The sequence below is a fragment of the Lepidochelys olivacea genome (assembly GCF_965140295.1).
Source record: "Lepidochelys olivacea isolate rLepOli2 genome assembly, chromosome: 20".
NCBI classification, from domain to species: domain Eukaryota; kingdom Metazoa; phylum Chordata; order Testudines; family Cheloniidae; genus Lepidochelys; species Lepidochelys olivacea.
In genome coordinates this window covers 8,951,177-8,968,748 of record NC_140430.1, presented here as the reverse complement: position 1 = coordinate 8,968,748, position 17,572 = coordinate 8,951,177, and the positions used below count along the sequence as shown (strand labels likewise).

The following is a 17,572-nucleotide window of genomic DNA, read 5'->3' as shown; positions in this document are numbered from 1 at the left end:
AGGCCCCATACCCCTGTCAGCTGCTTGGCCCGGCTCTCCTCTCAGCTACTCCCCGGTTACTGCCCTTGGATCACTGCACGGGTGGCCTCCCACCTGCCCTAGGGGCCTCCCTCTGGCTCAGGAGATGCGGCCCAATCTGGCTCCCAGCAGGGCCCAGTGGGAGTCCAGGAGCTGTGTGACGAAGTGGGACTCTTCTTAATGTTTCCTCTGAATAGTATGGGGGTGCCTCAGTTTCCCCTAGGCAGTTCTTAAGTATCTAGGTGGTGGGGTAAGGGTGTATGATCATTGCAGAGCCCTAGAGGGCCGGTGTGTGCAGGAGTCTGGACACAGAGAATGGCCGACACCCTGTTTCCTGGCAACTGATGGCCTGGGCCCTTCCCCCCTGGGAGGTGAGAGCTAAAGGGTTGGAGAACAAAGGAATCAGGTGACCACCTGGCCCGGGAAAGGAACAAAGCCCAGAGGAGGAGGGGCTGGAGGGAGTGTCAGTTTGGGGCTGGCTGGGACATGGAGTGAAGGGCAGACGTGGTTGTCTGGCTCACGGCCCCCCAAAATGGACCCAGCTGAGGGGTCCCGTTCTCTGCACCTGCAAGCTCTGTTTTAGACCATGTTCCTGTCGTCTAATAAACCTTCTGTTTTACTGGCTGGCTGAGAGTCACGTCTGACTGCGAAGTTGGGGTGCAGGACCCTCTGGCTTCCCCAGGAGCCCCGCCTGAGCGGACTCGCTGGGGGGAAGCACACGGAGGGGCAGAGGATGCTGAATGCTCCGAGGTCAGACCCAGGAAGGTGGAAGCTGTGTGAGCTGTGTGTCCTGAAGACAGGCTGCTCACAGAAAGGCGACTACCCCAGAGTCCTGACTGGCTTCATGGTGAGCAGTTCCAGAGCATCGCCCAGGGACTCCGTGACAACTGGTGCCAGCGGTGGGATGTACTGCACCCCGTGGATGGCGCTTCCTGCAGTAAGTGACTGGGGAGCAGTAACACGAAGGGGGATCGCCGAGGACCAGGCCTGCTGAAGGCTCAGAGAGGAGCGGTTTCGGGGGGCGGTTAACCCCTGGGAGTGTGTGACCAGCGAGAAGGACTGTGCAGTAATGGGGTCCCCCTGGGGACTGCAGTGAGCAGTCTCAGGGGCGGAGGAGCCTGCAGCTTGGCCCGGGGAGAGAGAAGGACTTTTGCAGTAACAGGGTTCCCCTGGGGATTGCAGTGAGCAGTCCAAGGGGCGGAGGAGTCTGAAGCTCGACCCTGGCAAAGAGGTGGTGACCTCGAGAAGGGCTGGCACACTAGGGGTTCTCCCTGGAAACCGTGGGGAGCTGAGAACACACGGGCCTGTGAGTCCACAACAACTTGGGAGGAGCGGAGTGATGGTCTGTCACCATCTCCTTAAGAAGGACATTGTAACCCTGTGCAAAAAGAGAGGGTTGAGCGTTGGAAAGTTCACCAAAGCACAGTTAATCGTGCAGCTGGAGGAGGATGACCGCTCTAAGGAACAGATTCCTGACCCCCAATGGGGCTATAGCAGGATCTGGGAGCAGCTGGAGTGGTAGCCAGGCATCCCCAAGACTCCTGTCCCCGACCAGACGAGGGTCTTCACGATCGGGTTCCCCATCGGGGGATCGGAGATGGACGGGATTGGAGCTGAGTCCGAGGGAGCAAGAGGACTGTGGGAGACAGCGAGAGCCCGAGAAAGAGCTGCAGAAGCAGCAGCAGCATGAACTGGTGGTGGTGGGGCGGAGAGGCCTAGGGGACCTCCCCGGGGTGAGTGGGGATAGACCCCGGGGGGCCAGTTCCGCAGGGAACCTCGAGACTAAATTGCTGCCCCTGGTTAAGGAGGGGGAAGGGATGTGGATGCCACCTCACTGCCTTTGAGCAGGCTGGCGATTTGAACCAAGGGGACGCTGCGGAAAAGCCCCGGTGTCTAGCTCCCTTGCTGGGTCCCAAGGCCATAGACTCCGTCATCCAGATGGTTGGGGATGTGGACAGCCTCCCACTCCTGGTCCCAACCTATATGTCTGTGTGGAGTTTCCTGGGGCCGGGCCCCTCAGACCTCCAGTGGGAGCAGAAGGTGATGGTCAATGGGGAGACATTGTTGGGGTGGCCAAAGGGCATGGGCTGCATAAACCTTCCCACATGCGGCCTGCGAGTGCTATCGACCACCCCCGACCTAAGGGAGGGCGTGAAACTGGAAGGGCCTGGTGTAACTCCTACCAAGGAAGGCTGGGGCATCCATGGGAACGTTGGTGGCTTCGAACTTCCCCAGGTCACCGGCTAAAGTGACCCCGCTCAGTTCGATCTCGAAGGGGGGAGAGATGTGACGAAGTGGGACTCTTCTTAATGTTTCCTCTGAATAGTATGGGGGTGCCTCAGTTTCCCCTAGGCAGTTCTTAAGTATCTAGGTGGTGGGGTAAGGGTGTATGATCATTGCAGAGCCCTAGAGGGCCGGTGTGTGCAGGAGTCTGGACACAGAGAATGGCCGACACCCTGTTTCCTGGCAACTGATGGCCTGGGCCCTTCCCCCCTGGGAGGTGAGAGCTAAAGGGTTGGAGAACAAAGGAATCAGGTGACCACCTGGCCCGGGAAAGGAACAAAGCCCAGAGGAGGAGGGGCTGGAGGGAGTGTCAGTTTGGGGCTGGCTGGGACATGGAGTGAAGTGCAGACGTGGTTGTCTGGCTCACGGCCCCCCAAAATGGACCCAGCTGAGGGGTCCCGTTCTCTGCACCTGCAAGCTCTGTTTTAGACCATGTTCCTGTCGTCTAATAAACCTTCAGTTTTACTGGCTGGCTGAGAGTCACGTCTGACTGCGAAGTTGGGGTGCAGGACCCTCTGGCTTCCCTTGGAGCCCTGCCTGAGCGGACTCGCTGGGGGGAAGCACACGGAGGGGCAGAGGATGCTGAATGCTCCGAGATCAGACCCAGGGAGGTGGAAGCTGTGTGAGCTGTGTGTCCTGAAGACAGGCTGCTCACAGAAAGGCGACTACCCCAGAGTCCTGACTGGCTTCATGGGGAGCAGTTCCAGAGCATTGCCCAGGGACTCCGTGACAAGCTGTCCCCCAGCTTTGCTCTAGGAAGCCTCCACTATATGGAAAAGCTTAGGCCTGCCCAGAGACCCAAACTGCAGGGTCCCCCCGTTACTGCAACCCCCAAGAGCCCCCTCCCCCAGGCACCAGGCCCCTAGCACAGAGACACCCCTCAGCTGGGCACCTGTGATGCTCACACTAAATCCAGGGCCAAGGCACCCATGCAGCATGCGGGCCCCATCACCGGGAATCGATGCTCCAGGGGTTAACGGCCAGGGTGCCTGCTGCCAGTGACCAGGCCCACAGTAGCATGCAGCAGAGCTGGTGCCCCTCAGCCTGCTGCCTAGCGGGGAGTGTTCAGGTCTAGGGAGCTGGAACTATGAGGAGCTGCGGCTCCTAGGAAAGCCAAGACCCAATCGCTGCCCCTTTCCACCAGACCTGGGCACAGACCCCCTGGCCTGAAGCCATCTCCCCTCTGCTCATTGTCAGCCCGCCTTGCTGACACCAGGCAGTGGCTGCCTGGCCGTGCTGCTGCAGCCATGTCCCACCCCACAGGTGGCAGATGAGGCATAAAGCTGATCTGGGGCTCTGGGCCCATAAGCAAGGCCCCGAGTACCCAGGCCTGCCGCAGGCCGTTCTGCAGCAGCTTTAGACACTTCCAGGCAGAGGAAATGCAGAGCCCGCGCAGGGCCACAGCGGGCTGGTGATTTCCACAGGCAGCTGACGGCGGTGTCCTCATGCAGGCTGGTCTCGCAGCGCAGCAGGATTGTGGCCAGAGCCAACCGAGCCCCGTCCCACCTGGCGGCCGGAGAAACTGGGATGGAAGAGAGGGCACGCTGCGGGGCTGCAAGCTGAACAGAAGCCTCCCGCTGCGGTGCTAAGAGCTGGGAAGCAAAACAGTCACTGACAGTGCAAAGGATCATGCCCTGCTGAGACGAGGGAGACAGCTAGCTCCTCTCAGAGTGACTGGCGCGGAGCAGGGAGGTGGCACTGCCCACGTTCACACACAATGTGGTGACAACAAAAGCCCCCAGAGAGACATTTCTCCAAAACGGAGCCAGGATGTGGCAGCACCAATGAAGCCCTAGCAACACCGGGTGCCTGTGCCCAGCTGGCATTCCCCTCGGGAGCGCTTGGTGCAGTCAGGCCATGGGGCCCAGCCTGCCCGCTGCAGACATGACACAGGGCCCCTGGGAATTTCACAGGTTTATTTTCACTTTGTAACAAAACATTTTAGAAAATTCATTAGAAGCTGCTCCCGCAGCCAGCCCCCCCATCCCTCCACCCAGCCCCTCCCGTTTCCCACAAGCCTGCACTGAGTGCTGGCGTCCCCCTGCTTCTGTTCCCCAGCCCCGCACACGTCTGGACAGCTGCAGGGCGGGCTTTGGCTGGGCCACACCGCAGGGCCCAGGGTGCTGGAGCAGCAGCCCGGGCAGCACCAGCCAGCAAGAGGGGAGAAAAATGGGGTCAGGCACTGCCTGGGCACAGCCCCCATTCCCTGAGCCCCACCCCTGAGCAGGGCCCCACCTGCAGGAAGCTCTGCCCCCATGTTTGCTACCTGGGCTGGAGAAACCATGACTGGTGGCAGCAGCTTCACTCGCTCTCAGTACCTGGACAGGCAACGCAGGCCTGGCCCAGCCAGCCCCATTCCTGGCAGTGGGCGGGGGAGTGGCCACGCACAAGTATGGACTCTGGTCAGGGCCAGACCAGGCCAGGACCATCCCAGCATGCGGGGGGTGGGAGTCACCGGCTGCCAGTGATGTCGCGGGGGCTGGGATGTCACTCAGCAGCGTGCACCCGCTGGTGCAGCAGGAGGTTGGAGCTGCGGGTGTAGCCGCGCCCGCACTGCCCGCAGCGGAAGGGGCAGGCTCCGGCATGGGAGCGCTGGTGGCGAAGCAGGGCCGAGCGGTGGCGGAAGCGGCGCCCGCAGCGGGGGCAGGCGTGCGGTTTCTCGCCCGTGTGCCGCCGGCGGTGCTCCACCAGGCTGGCCAGCTGGGCAAAGTGGCACCCGCACTGGGCACAGGGGTAGGGGCGCTCCCCGCTGTGTGCCCGCTGGTGCGCTGCCAGGGCTGAACGGTGCCCAAAGGCTCGGCCGCACTGGCTGCAGCCGAACGGCTGCTCCCCGCTGTGTGTGCGCCCGTGCTCCCGGAGGTGTGCCAGCTGGGCAAAGCACCGCCCGCACTCGGCACAGGCGTGGGGTCGGGCGCCTGCGTGGCCCCGCTGGTGCCGCAGGAGGTTGGCACGGTCGGCGAAGGCGCGGCCGCAGTCCGGGCAGGCGTGGGGGCGCTGGCCAGCGTGGGCACTGCGCTGGTGCTGCCGCAGGTAGGAGCTCTGGGTGTAGCCGCGCCCGCACTCCCCGCAGCGGAAGGGGCGCTCGCCCGTGTGCACCAGCTGGTGCCGCAGCAACGTGGCGCTCAGGGCAAAGGCCTTGCCGCAGACCGGGCAGGGGAAGGGGCGCTCGCCCGTGTGCGCTAGCCGGTGCCGGAGCAGGTGGGCTCGCTGGCGGAAGCGGCGAGGGCAGTCAGGGCAGGCGTGGGGGCGTTCGACGCTGTGGGTCTGCAGGTGCCGTGCCAGCGTGGAGCGCAGCCCGAAGCTCTTGCCGCAGCGACCGCAGGTGTGAGGGCGCTGGCTGGCGTGGGCGCCCTGCTGGTGCTGCGTCAGGTGGGCGCTCTGCCGGAAGCTCTGCCCGCACTCCCCGCAGCGGTAGGGGCGCTCGCCAGTGTGCACGCGCTGATGCACCAGCAGCGCCGAGCTGCCCGCGAAGGCCTTGCCGCACACCGGGCAGGGGAAGGGGCGCTCGCCCGTGTGCGCCCGCTGGTGCGTGGCCAGCGCCGCGCGGTCGCAAAAGCCTTTGCTGCAGGTGGTGCAGACGTAGGGCCTCTCGCTCGCATGGAGGAGCTGGTGCCTTGTCAGCGTGGCGCTCTGCCGGAAGCTCTTCCCACACTCGCTGCATTTAAAGGGCCACCTGGCTGCGGGGTCTCTGTGCCGCGCCGGCTCTGCAGCAGCGCTACCTCCCGGCACAGCCTCCTCCGCCCTGGCCCTGCCTCCTCGCACAGCTGCCTCTGCCCCCGCAGCCGGGTCTTCGTGCCACGCTCCTCCCACCAGCTCCACACCAGTGCTGCTGCTGCCCCTTCCCGGAGCAGCATCCTCTGCCCCAGCCACGCTCGCCAGCCTCTCACCTGCAGGAACAAATGGGCAATCGGGCATGAGCCGTCCCCACAGGAGGCCAGCTAGGACAGGGCCCCTGAGGCACCACCCATGTGGCCCCCGCCCCCCCCGGAGCCGGTTTCCACACACCTCTTGCAGCTTTTTCAGGCGGCTGCAGACTCAGGCAGGCGTCAGCACCACCCAGCTCAGGTTCACAAGCCTTTCTTTGCCTCTGTGTAGGCTGGAATTATTATTTGCATTTTCAGGGAGAGCCAAGACACGGCTCTCATCTGGTTCTGGGGGCCGTGGTGCACACAGATCAGGGAGAGGGTGGTGACAACCTCTGAGAGGAGCTGGGCCAGGAGGGCTTGCAGGGGTGGCTTTGGGGGGGTCCCATCTGCCCCCATCCCTCTCAGCTGGGCTTATTGATCCCCCACCTGTTTGGGAGCCGGGCCAGCTCTCATCGTCCTCGCCTTTGCTGAGATCTGGGACTTGCAGCTCTTCCCCTAGCTCCATCCAGTATTGGGATTGGGGCCCTGCTGGGAGAGAACAGAGCAGGTGGGATCCAGCTAAATACCCACCCAGCTCAGCGTTCATCTGCCACTCTGGGCTGGCATGGACAGAACAGCCAGGAAACACCTGTGGAAACACAGGAGGGTCAATTCAGACACAAACAATCAGAGTGGAGGGGAGACGACCCCACGGACTCCCCGAGCCATGGTGCCAGCGAGGCTCCACAGCCGTTCACTAACACAGGGGTATAAAAGTCCCCTGCCAGCTTCAGACTTGAACCAAACTGGCTCCGTGCAGTGCCAGGACTGAGCCTCTGAACGGAACTGGTAGGAAACAGTTGGCCTGGCTAATGCCACCCTGTGTGGTGAACACCAACTCCGTGCAAAGGAGCAAGCCAGGGAAGCGCCCATGTCCTGTGAGCCAACAGCCCCACCGGGGACCCCACTGCATGGAGCAGAGAGCCAGCAATCCCCTCGGTCACAAGAGGGTGGCAGAGACTCCTGCACTTTCCAGAGCAGACCGCGTACTCAGGCCCTGCAGGGGAAACAGACCACGGCCCTCCCGAAAGAGCCCCAAACCAGCCTCAGAGCGCACAGCCTGGCCATCAGAGCTCTACAGGGAACAGCTCTGTGGTCTTCTGAGCCACAGAGCCCTGAGCGCGCTCGTGCTGGAGACATCATCACACCACTGGATTCGACCTAGGGAGGAAGTGCCTCACACTAATGAGGAAACCCCCCTCGCTCCACAGCACACCCAGGGACCCCTGCCGCTAGGACAGCGCCCCAGCTCCTTGGCACAAGGAGCGTCTTCGTTCTGGGCTTGTGCAGGGCCCGGTGCCATAAGGCCTCATCTCCAAATGGCTCCGAGTACTACCATGGGCCAAAGAGCAATCACCAGCTGGTGCTGCCATTGCAAAGCAGCACCTCTCCCGATACCCCCAATCATAGAACTGGAAGGGACCTCGGGAGGTCATCTAGTCCAGTCCCCTGCACTCATAGCAGGAGTGAGCATTATCCCTGACAGGGGTTTGTCTAACCTGCTCCTAAAAATCTCCAGTGATGGAGATTCCACAGCCTCCCTAGGCAATTGATTCCACTGCTTAACTACTCTGACAGGTAGGAAGTTTTTCCTAATGTCCAACCTAAACTGCCCTTGCTGCAATTTAAGCCCATTGCTGCTTTATCCTCAGGGTTAAGGAGAACAATTTACCTCCCTCCTCCTGGTAACAGCCTTTTATGTACTCGAAAATGGGGAGCATGTCCCCCCTCAGTCTTTTCTTCTCCAGACTAAACGAACCCAGTTTTTTCAATCTTCCCTCATAAATCATGTTTTTTAGACCTTTAATCATTTTTGTTGCTTTTCTCCAATTTGTCCACATCTTTCCTGAAAGGTGGTGCTCAGAACTGGACACAATACTCAGCTGAGGGCATATCAATGTGGAGTAGAGTGTAAGAACTACTTCTTGAGTCTTGCTTACAACACTCCTGCGAATACATCCCGGAACGACATTTGCTTTTTTTGAAACAGTGTTACATTGTTGATTCATATTTAGCTTGTGATCCACTCTGACCCCCAAATCCCTTTCCGCAATACTCCTTCCTAGGCAGTCATTTCCCAGTTTGTATGCGCGCAACTGATTGTTCCTTCCTAAGGGGAGTACTTTGCATTTGTTCGTATTGAATTTCATCGTATTTACTTTAGACCATTTTTCCAGATCATTTTCAATTTTAATCCTATCTTCCAAAGCACTTGCAACCCCTCTCTGCTTGGTATCGTCCACAAACATTATTAGTGCACTCTCTGCGCCATCATCTAAGTCACTGAAGATATTGAACAGAACCAGACAGAACTGTAACCCTAACCCAGAACTGATCCTCCCCACCCCCCAAACACACACACAGGTCACACCGCCTCCCCCCATACCCCTGCACAGACACCAGTCACAGGCACCCCTCACACGTACACACAGAGCTCTGCACAGAGAGCAGCCAACCCCCGCTCCCTGCACAGACAGGGGTCACCCCCCCCACACACACACACCCTACACACACAGAGCCCTGCACAGAGAGCAGCCAACCCCCACCCTACACACTCCTGCACAGACACAGATCACCCCCCCACACACACACAGTCCTGCACAAAGAGCAGCCAACCCCCACACACACCCCTGCACAGACACCGATCACACACACACACACCCCGAGCCCTGCACAGACAGGGGTCACCCCCCCCCACACACACACCCCCTACACACACAGAGCCCTGCACAGAGAGCAGCCAACCCCCCCCCATACACACTCCTGCACAGACACAGATCACCCCCCACACACACACACACAGAATCCTGCACAGAGAGCAGCCAACCCCCACCCACACCCCTGCACAGACACCGATCACTCACACACACACACACACACACCCCGAGCCCTGCACAGACAGGGGTCACCCCCCCCCCAGCGCACCGTACCAGCTGTCCCGGAGCCGGCTGGGCGGCGGGGCAGATCCGCGGGCTGCAGCCGTGCACCCCACCGTGGAGCGGCCTGGCTGCTGGAGGGCGCCTGCCCGCCCCACACGCTGAGCCAGCTGCGGGCGGGGGAGCGGACCGGGCTGCCCGCGGCGTGCCCAGAGCTGCCCGGGAGCAGCCCGGCCCCGCTTCCGCCCCCTCCGCCCGGCCCCGCGCCGCGGGGGCTCAGCCGCCCGGCCCCTCCCGCCCCAGCGCGAGCACTTCCAATGCCCGCCCCGCCGCCGAAGGACCCGGCCTCCCCGAGCTCCGGCCGCAGCCCGCGCCCTCCGCCCCGCTCGGCTCCAGCCTGGCCTCGGCTGTTTACCAGGGGCCTCGCCCGCCGGCGGCCGGGGCTCCGTGCAGCGCGGGGACGCCGAGCGGCCGCACGAAGCAGCAATGCCGGGGAAGGGCTCCCTGCCTGTCCCCGCGGGGCTGCCCCGCTCCTGACACCCGCTTCCCCCTCCAGGCCCGGCTCCCGTGGAAATCACCGCTCCTTACTACTAGCTCCGGACAAGAGCCCGTGTCCCGCAAGGCCACCAGCGTCCCGGGCCGGCCTGCGACTCATCAACTGCCCGTGAATGCCACACGGAGCAGCCCGCCGGGATGTGACACGCTGGCCCCCCCACCTGACCCTTCTTGTGCTATGGAGAGAGGCGGCTACGCCCCTCCCAGAGCCCACAGAGGGGTTTCTGGCCTGACAGATGCCTTACCCCGTTTTTATTTTGGGTTTACTTTGTCCCTTCACACCCAATACCTACATACAAATCAACAACAAGCCATAGTCCGTGGGTTTCAAATCCAGCGATCATTTTTTCCACTCGCTGTAGAGGAGGAGTGCGCTCATGTCTCCCCAGTCCCCCGGGCTTGAGCGCCTGCAGGGCCTCCCCCTAAAGCCCTTCTTGGGCTTAGGTCCTTATCCGTAATCAGTCCCATAGTCTAGTAGTGGTTTCCGCTCTGACAGCAGGCCTTACTCCAGGGCTTCCCCCTGAGGCCATGTCCTCAGAGGGCATCTCAGGCCCCAGCTCTCCTACTGGGCCACTAAAGAATTCAAGTTCCCCTTCTGGGGTATCTCAAAATCCAGGCCACTTCCCACAGTGGCTAATGGCAGGTGAGGAAGACCCTGGTCCACTCGCTACCCCTGCGGATAGCAGTTGTCCATCATGCCCCTTTATCTACACCACCGCTCTAATTCCCAGGGCCGCTTCCCAGTAGCCCTACACCTTCATAGAATCATAGAATACCAGGGTTGGAAGGGACCCCAGAAGGTCATCTAGTCCAACCCCCTGCTCGAAGCAGGACCAATTCCCAGTTAAATCATCCCAGCCAGGGCTTTGTCAAGCCTGACCTTAAAAACCTCTAAGGAAGGAGATTCTACCACCTCCCTAGGTAACGCATTCCAGTGTTTCACCACCCTCTTAGTGAAAAAGTTTTTCCTAATATCCAATCTAAACCTCCCCCACTGCAACTTCCTCAGCAGCAATCAGCCCAGAGCTCCTTCTTTCCACCAGCATTGCTCTGTCTGAGGTCCAATTACTCCCTCACCCCACCACATTCCTCAAACTCTAGCAAGGACCTGATTTCATAATGGCCCTGCATTTCTTCTTATACTAAGCTGCTGGGGCCTGATTGGCTGCTCCCTTCAGCCCCTTTCTGATTGGCTGTGTCCCAAGCACCCACTCTAGGCAATTTGGAGGACCCTCTCCACTGCCCTTTTCTGGGGCAGGGAGTGGCAAGGCACAAGACCTCCAGCAGAGGGTCTGGTACACCCCTTCTGGGGACATTATACACTAGTTACAAAGGAAGGAGTTTGTTGTTTGGTGAATTAAGAACAGGAAAATGGCAACATTTATCTAAATTTGTTTCATTGTGTTAATAAAAATAATAAAACACATTATTAAAGTTGTGTGTTTTGCATGTTACACAGCAAAATTCATATGAAGACACTGCTCGGGCATAGCTGGCTCTCAAATAACCATGTTTATTAACTATGTGCAAACATCCAAGGTCTAGCTTAACCTATCCTGAAGTTGTGAGTGATTTCTGATGGCTTCTAAAATATAGACAACAGTGAATAGCACTACAGTTCTCACAAACTCTTTGTCTTCTAGCCCTAATCCCATCACTATGAGGTCCGATCTCTGAGTCCTTCTTCAACTTCGAGTCTGTCTCAAAGCAGTAGAGTGTACGCAAACTACTTAAAGAAGTACTCTCCTAGTCCTAGATACTACACTAAGTTAAACCCGCTAGCATCCTTAGTGTTTTCGGGAGACTCGTACAGCAGCAATGTGGCTTGGTATGCGTTAATAGAGTTTGGAAACTCTATCGTATTGCTAGAATACCTATACCTCCTTTCCTCTTACATTCCCCAAACTCCATCATAGAAATGCCAGCTCTCAGTTTTCAGAGTAGCAGCCGTGTTAGTCTGTATTCGCAAAAAGAAAAGGGTACTTGTGGCACCTTAGAGTCTAACAAACATGAACATAAGCTTTCGTGAGCTACAGCTTCATCCAATGAAGTGAGCTCACGAAAGCTTATGCTCAAATAAATTTGTTAGTCTCTAAGGTGCCACAAGTACTCCAGTTCTCCGTTTGACCATGTTTGTGGAAATATATAAATATATGTACAAAGTGGTTCTCACTGTCGTATGTTATCCCGACAGCTTTGAAGCTATCATGACACCTTTGCTTTAATACATGCTACTGTTTATGCAAATAATTTTGATGATTGCTATTGAACTGATCAATAGTTGAAACATTATTTTAAATATTAATGCTACATTCAAGTTACATGGAAAAGTGCTACAGAGAGGGCAGACGAAGAATTTTGTGGGACAGTGGTGTAGTCATGCAGGATTTACATACTGCTTGCTATTTTAACAGATTTACAGCTCAAGCACTGGGGTAACAGTTTAAGTCAGTGGCTCTCAACCTTTCCAGACTAATGAACCACTTTCAGGAGTCTGATTTGTCTTGCGCACCCCAAGTTTCACCTCACTTAAAAACTACTTGCTTACAAAATCAGACATAAAAATACAAAAGTGTCATAGCCACACTATTACTGAAAAATTGCTGACTGTCTCATTTTTGCCATATAATTATAAAATAAATCAACTGGAATGGAAATATTGTACTTACTTGTCAGTGTACGACATATAGAGCAGTCTAAACAAGCCATTGTATGAAATTTTAGTTTGTACTGACTTCACTAGTGCTTTTTATGTAGCCTGTGGTAAAACTAGGCAAATATCTAGATGAGTTGATGTACCCTGGGGACACCTCTGCGTACCTCCAGTACACACATACCCCTGGGTGAGAACCACTTATGTGATTCTCAAGTGTAGGGGCTGAAAACAGCCAAAGGAAAGGTTACAATTTTATTATTTTCTGTTTGTTTATTTTGGGTAAAGGAAACAGAACAAAGTAAAGCAAAAACAGGAGCATCAGCAGAGCAACTGCAAAGCTAGAGCTGGCCAAATTGGAGAGTGACAAATCAAGACAGAAGCATGAACGCCAGAACTGTTTAGCTGAGCAGGAAGCCAAAGAGTGTGAACACCAAAACTGGGAAGCAGGAGCCCAGGAGCGGGAGGCAGAAAAGCAGCAGCAAGAAAAAGCATACTGATGGGCTGTGGAAGCAGAAGCAGCCGCACACCAATGATCCATGGCCCTTCCTTCACCACCAGGCTCAGCATCACCTTTCTCACAGCTTGACTAAATGTTGAGGTGTAACCTTCAGAAGGAGCCATTGCAAAGGTTCCCTGGACTATAAAAGAGAAGGCCAAAGACCCCCAAATGATCTCTTTCACCTAAGAAGACAAAGGAGCCAGCACTTTGGCTTCTAGAGGAGATTCTGACCGAGGGTGGGAGGGACAGCCGCCATCCTGCTGGAAGACTTTGGGTGAGAAAAGCCATCTTGAACAAAGGCTGTATCTTGCTAGGTTCAGTTTTAGTCACTGGAAAGCGTTTCACTTTTATCTGTTTGAAACCACTTCTGCCTTTATCTCTTATACCTGAACTCACATCAAATCCTATCTTCTTTTGTTACTAAACTTGTTTTACTTTTGAGCTAAACCAACAGTGCTGTATTTGAATAAAAAGTGTAGCTAACTCCACTGAATGTGGCAAGCTGTGCATTTTGTCTCTTTAGAGGAGGAAACAGACCTTATTTTCCTCTGAATGCTGCAGGAGAGGGCTGGACATCGCAGAGCACATAGGTTTGAGACGGGAGGTGTGCTGGGGTCACCTGCTAACATCAGCCAAGTCAGGAAGCCAAGAGTATGTCTGTGAAAAGCGGTGGCAGGCTGTTGGATACAAAATGGCTGAATCAGAGCTATACATGAATGAGAGAGGTAAATAGTGGTGTCCCCCCACCGCAGGGTTCTGTACTGGGCCCAGTCCTATTTGACATATTCATAAATGATCTGGAAAAAGGGGTAAACAGTGAAGTGGCAAAATTTGCAGATGATACAAAACTACTCAAGACAGTTTGGTCCCAGGCAGACTGCAAAGAGCTACAAAAGGATCTCTCAAAACTGGGTGACTGGGCAAGAAAATGGCAGATCAAATTTAATGTTTATAAATGCAAAGTAATACACACTGGAAAACATAATCCCAACTATACATATAAAATGATGGGGTATAAATTAGCTGTTACCACTCAGATCTTGGAGTCATTGTGGATAGTTCTCTGAAAACATCCACTCAATGTGCAGTGGCAATCGAAAAAATGAACAGAATGTTGGGAATCGTTAAGAAAGGGACAGATAATAAGACAGAAAATATCATATTGCTTCTATATGAATCCATGGTACGGCCACATCTTGAATACTGCATGCAGATGTGGTTGTCCCATCTCAAAAAAGATATATTGGAATTGGAAAAGGTTCAGAAAAGGGCAACAGAAATGATTAGGGGTATAGAATGGCTGCCATATGAGGAGCGATTAATAAGATTGGGAATTTTCAGCTTGGAAAAGAGAGGACTAAGGGGGGGATATGACAGAGGTCTATAAAATCATAACTGGTGTGGAGAAAGTAAATAAGGAAGTGTTATTTACTCCTTCTCATAACACAAGAACTAGGGGTCACCAAATGAAATTAATAGGCAGCAGATTTAAAACAAACAAAAAGAAGTATTTTTTCATATAATACACAGTCAACCTGTGGAACTCCTTGCCGGAGGATGTTGTGAAGGCCAAGGCTATAACAGGATTAAAAAAAGAACTAGATAAGTTCATAGAAGATAGGTCCATCAATTGCTATTAGCCAGGATGGGCAGGGATGGTGTCCCTAGCCTCTGATTGTCAGAAGCTCTCTGGGGCACCTGGCATTGGCCACTCTCGGAAGACAGGATACTGGGCCAGATAGACTTTTGGTCTGACCCAGTATGGCTGTTCACATGTTTTTATGTTCTCATGTACAGTACACATGTCACGGAGTCCCTGGGCGATGCTCTGGAACTGCTCCCCATGAAGCCAGTCAGGACTCTGGGGCAGTCGCCTTTCTGTGAGCAGCCTGTCTTCAGGACACACAGCTCACACTGCTTCCACCTCCCTGGGTCTGACCTTGGAGCATTCAGCATCCTCTGCCCCTCCGTGTGCTTCCCCCAGCGAGTCCGCTCAGGCAGGGCTCCTGGAGAAGCCAGAGGGTCCTGCACCCCAACTTCACAGTCAGACGTGACTCTCAGCTAGCCAGTAAAACAGAGGTTTATTAGATGACAGGAACATGGTCTAACACAGAGCTGGTAGGTGCAGAGAACAGGACCCCTCAGCTGGGTCCATTTTGGGGGGCAGTGAGCCAGACAACCACGTTTGCCCTTCACTCCATGTCCCAGCCAGCCCCAAACTGAAACTCCCTCCAGCCCCTCCTCCTCTGGGCTTTGTTTCTTTCCTGGGCCAGATGGTCACCTGATTCCTTTGTTCTCCAACCCTTCAGCTTTCACCTTGCAGGGGGGGAAGGGCCCAGGCCATCAGTGGCCAGGAAACAGGGTGTTGGCCATTCTCTGTGTCCAGACCCCTGCACACACCTGCCCTCTAGGGCTCTGCAGTGATCATACACCCTTACCCCACCACCTAGATACTTAAGAACTGCATAGGGGAAACTGAGGCACCCCCACAATATTTGGAGGAAACATTAAGAACAGTCCCACTTCGTCACAACACAGAACACAGTGCATGCTGGTTGAAGGCTGTGTACCCCCAGGCAGGCAGCCACAGGAGCAGAAGCATTTTGGGGCATATAGGGTTATAATACCAGCAGTGACACAACATCTCACTGAGCTGAAATGCACTCCAGAATGTGGCACTAATCCTTATTTGAAACCGCATTGTAAATATGAATGCCATATTCAGGTTACATGAAAAATGCTCCAGAGAGGTCAAATGAAGCATTTTTGTGGGGTAGGGGCATTTCATTTTTGTCTGTATGGCCAGTGAATGGTATTTGAAAAAAGGCAGGTCACTACTTTGAGATGCATTAACCAAGACACATCTTGTTTTCTTTCAATTTACTTGCCATCATGCACAGAATTCTCCAATGGAAATAGTTAAGGGCCAAAGACTTTAATCTTTCTGTGATCAGACTTAACTGCAAGTGAAACAAGTGATATGCATGGCTCACCAGTAATGTAATGATGTGCACATTCTTGACCTAATCTATTAAACTTGTTCACTTTGACTCAAGAAATTGCTACTTTCAAAATATTTGAAATAAATGAGCAATTGTTGCTGTTAGTGCTGACCACCGGTAACCCCTATATTTAAGCGTTAGTGAGGATTTGTACAATAAGCCCCTGTTTTGCACAAAAGGAAAGGTTCTTCGTGAATTTCTGCATGGACTTGCTGCATCATTTGGTGTTCTCTGCCTCTGCATAAAGAGCTTTTCTGGTCTGTAATCCTCGCACAAGCAAACACTGCATTAAACTTCCACATGGAGGAGGAAACATTGCCCCCCTCTTTTATGGCCCAGTGAACTTTTGAAATGCATTCTCAAAGTTCAGTGCACTGTGGTGAGGAGAGGTTCCAGGGAGTCTGATGATGAAGATTCCTGCTGTTTCCTTCCCGCTGCGTTCCTCTATGCAAATTACTCTGTTTACCCACATCCCAGCCTTGTCTGGTTCAAACACATTTTAGTAACTTCATAGAGAGGGAGTATGATGAAATGGGGTTTTTCTTGGTTTTTTCAATGGTTTGTATGCAGAGAGGGTGGGACGGTTTCCTTGGGTGTTACTGGTTTAATGAGGTGATGGGAGAGGGAGTTTGTTGTTACAAAGGACCAGTGACAGAACTTGAGACCCCAGCCTATGGCCTGGATAATGGATACCCCAGCAACTGGTGACCTGGTGACTGGGAGGCCCAGCTTGGGAGTCACAGCCAGTTCTTCCAGTGGGAGGACAATGGGCTGTGGAGAGAGGACCCCGGTGACCTGACCAGCTGGTTCCAACCAGAGGGGAACAAAGGACAGAAGAGAAGAGAGGAGGCCCAGGCGACCCTGTTTACCTGGACAGAAGACAATGGACAGAGGTGGGGCTTGGGGGAGGTGATATCGGATGCCCAGACACCTGGATGCGGGGGAGACTTGAATTTGCTGTGCTGAGGGAGGCCAGGCCTGAGGGCCCTGAGAGTTTCCTATGTTGTGTTCAGACGCTCAATATACCCTCCTGCTTTATGCTGGCTGAGAGTCACTCCAGTCTAGAGAACAGGGTTGCATTATTTCCTCTGGGAGTGGAGGCCCCTGGGGTCCAGAGAGAGTGGGGCCCACGGCGAGAGACAGGCCTGCTAAGGCTCAGAGAGTTGCGATTCCAGGAGGCAGAGGGGCTTAACCCCCAGGGACCGCACAGGGCCAAGAGAGGGCATGACCTGTGAGTCCATAACAACGTGGTAGCAGAGGATGATTGGCAGATGCACCCTGTAGACGGCTGGCTGTGAGCGCAGGCACTTTGCAGGGAGTGGCTGCCAGCGATAAAACGAGGGAATTGAATGAACCAGCGCAGGAATGGCCTATACCCCGCTCCGTAAGAAAGACCTGGCACGTCTGTGCAGAGAGAGAGGGCTAAGCGTGGGGAGGCTCTCTAAGGAGCAGCTGATGGCTCAGCTTGTAGAGAATGACCAGTCTGAGGAACAGGCTCCAGACCCCAGGGGGGCTCCCGGGGTGTCCAGAGAGCCAGGGAGTAGTCGTGGGAGCAGTCCGTGTAGCAGCCGAGAGTCCATCAGACCCAACTCCCCAGTCAGCACAGGGGGACCCCAGTCAGGTTTCTCCCTGGAGGAGCTGTGGAGACGGGAGCTGGAGGAGCGGAGGCTGGTGGACTGTTCAGAACAGCAGAAGCACGAGTTGGAGTTGGAGGAGCAGCGGGCCAAGAGGGCCTGCCGGGGGGTAAGTGGGGAAGGGCCCAGAGGCACCAGTGTTGT

General features: G+C 55.4%; 1 protein-coding gene across 1 annotated transcript; it reads right to left on the bottom strand.

Annotated features, from left to right (window-relative positions):
• Positions 1–4,242: 4,242 nt before the first annotated feature.
• On the bottom strand, positions 4,243–9,662 carry LOC311510318 (uncharacterized protein). The gene is made up of 3 exons (XM_084609895.1): positions 9,498–9,662; positions 6,594–6,695; positions 4,243–6,188 (listed from the first exon to the last, which is right to left on the bottom strand). Exons 2-3 carry the CDS (start codon positions 6,670–6,672, stop codon positions 4,789–4,791), a joined length of 1,479 nt encoding a protein of 492 aa, XP_084466021.1. The 5' UTR covers positions 6,673–6,695; positions 9,498–9,662; the 3' UTR covers positions 4,243–4,788.
• Between the last annotated feature and the right edge of the window lie 7,910 nt (positions 9,663–17,572).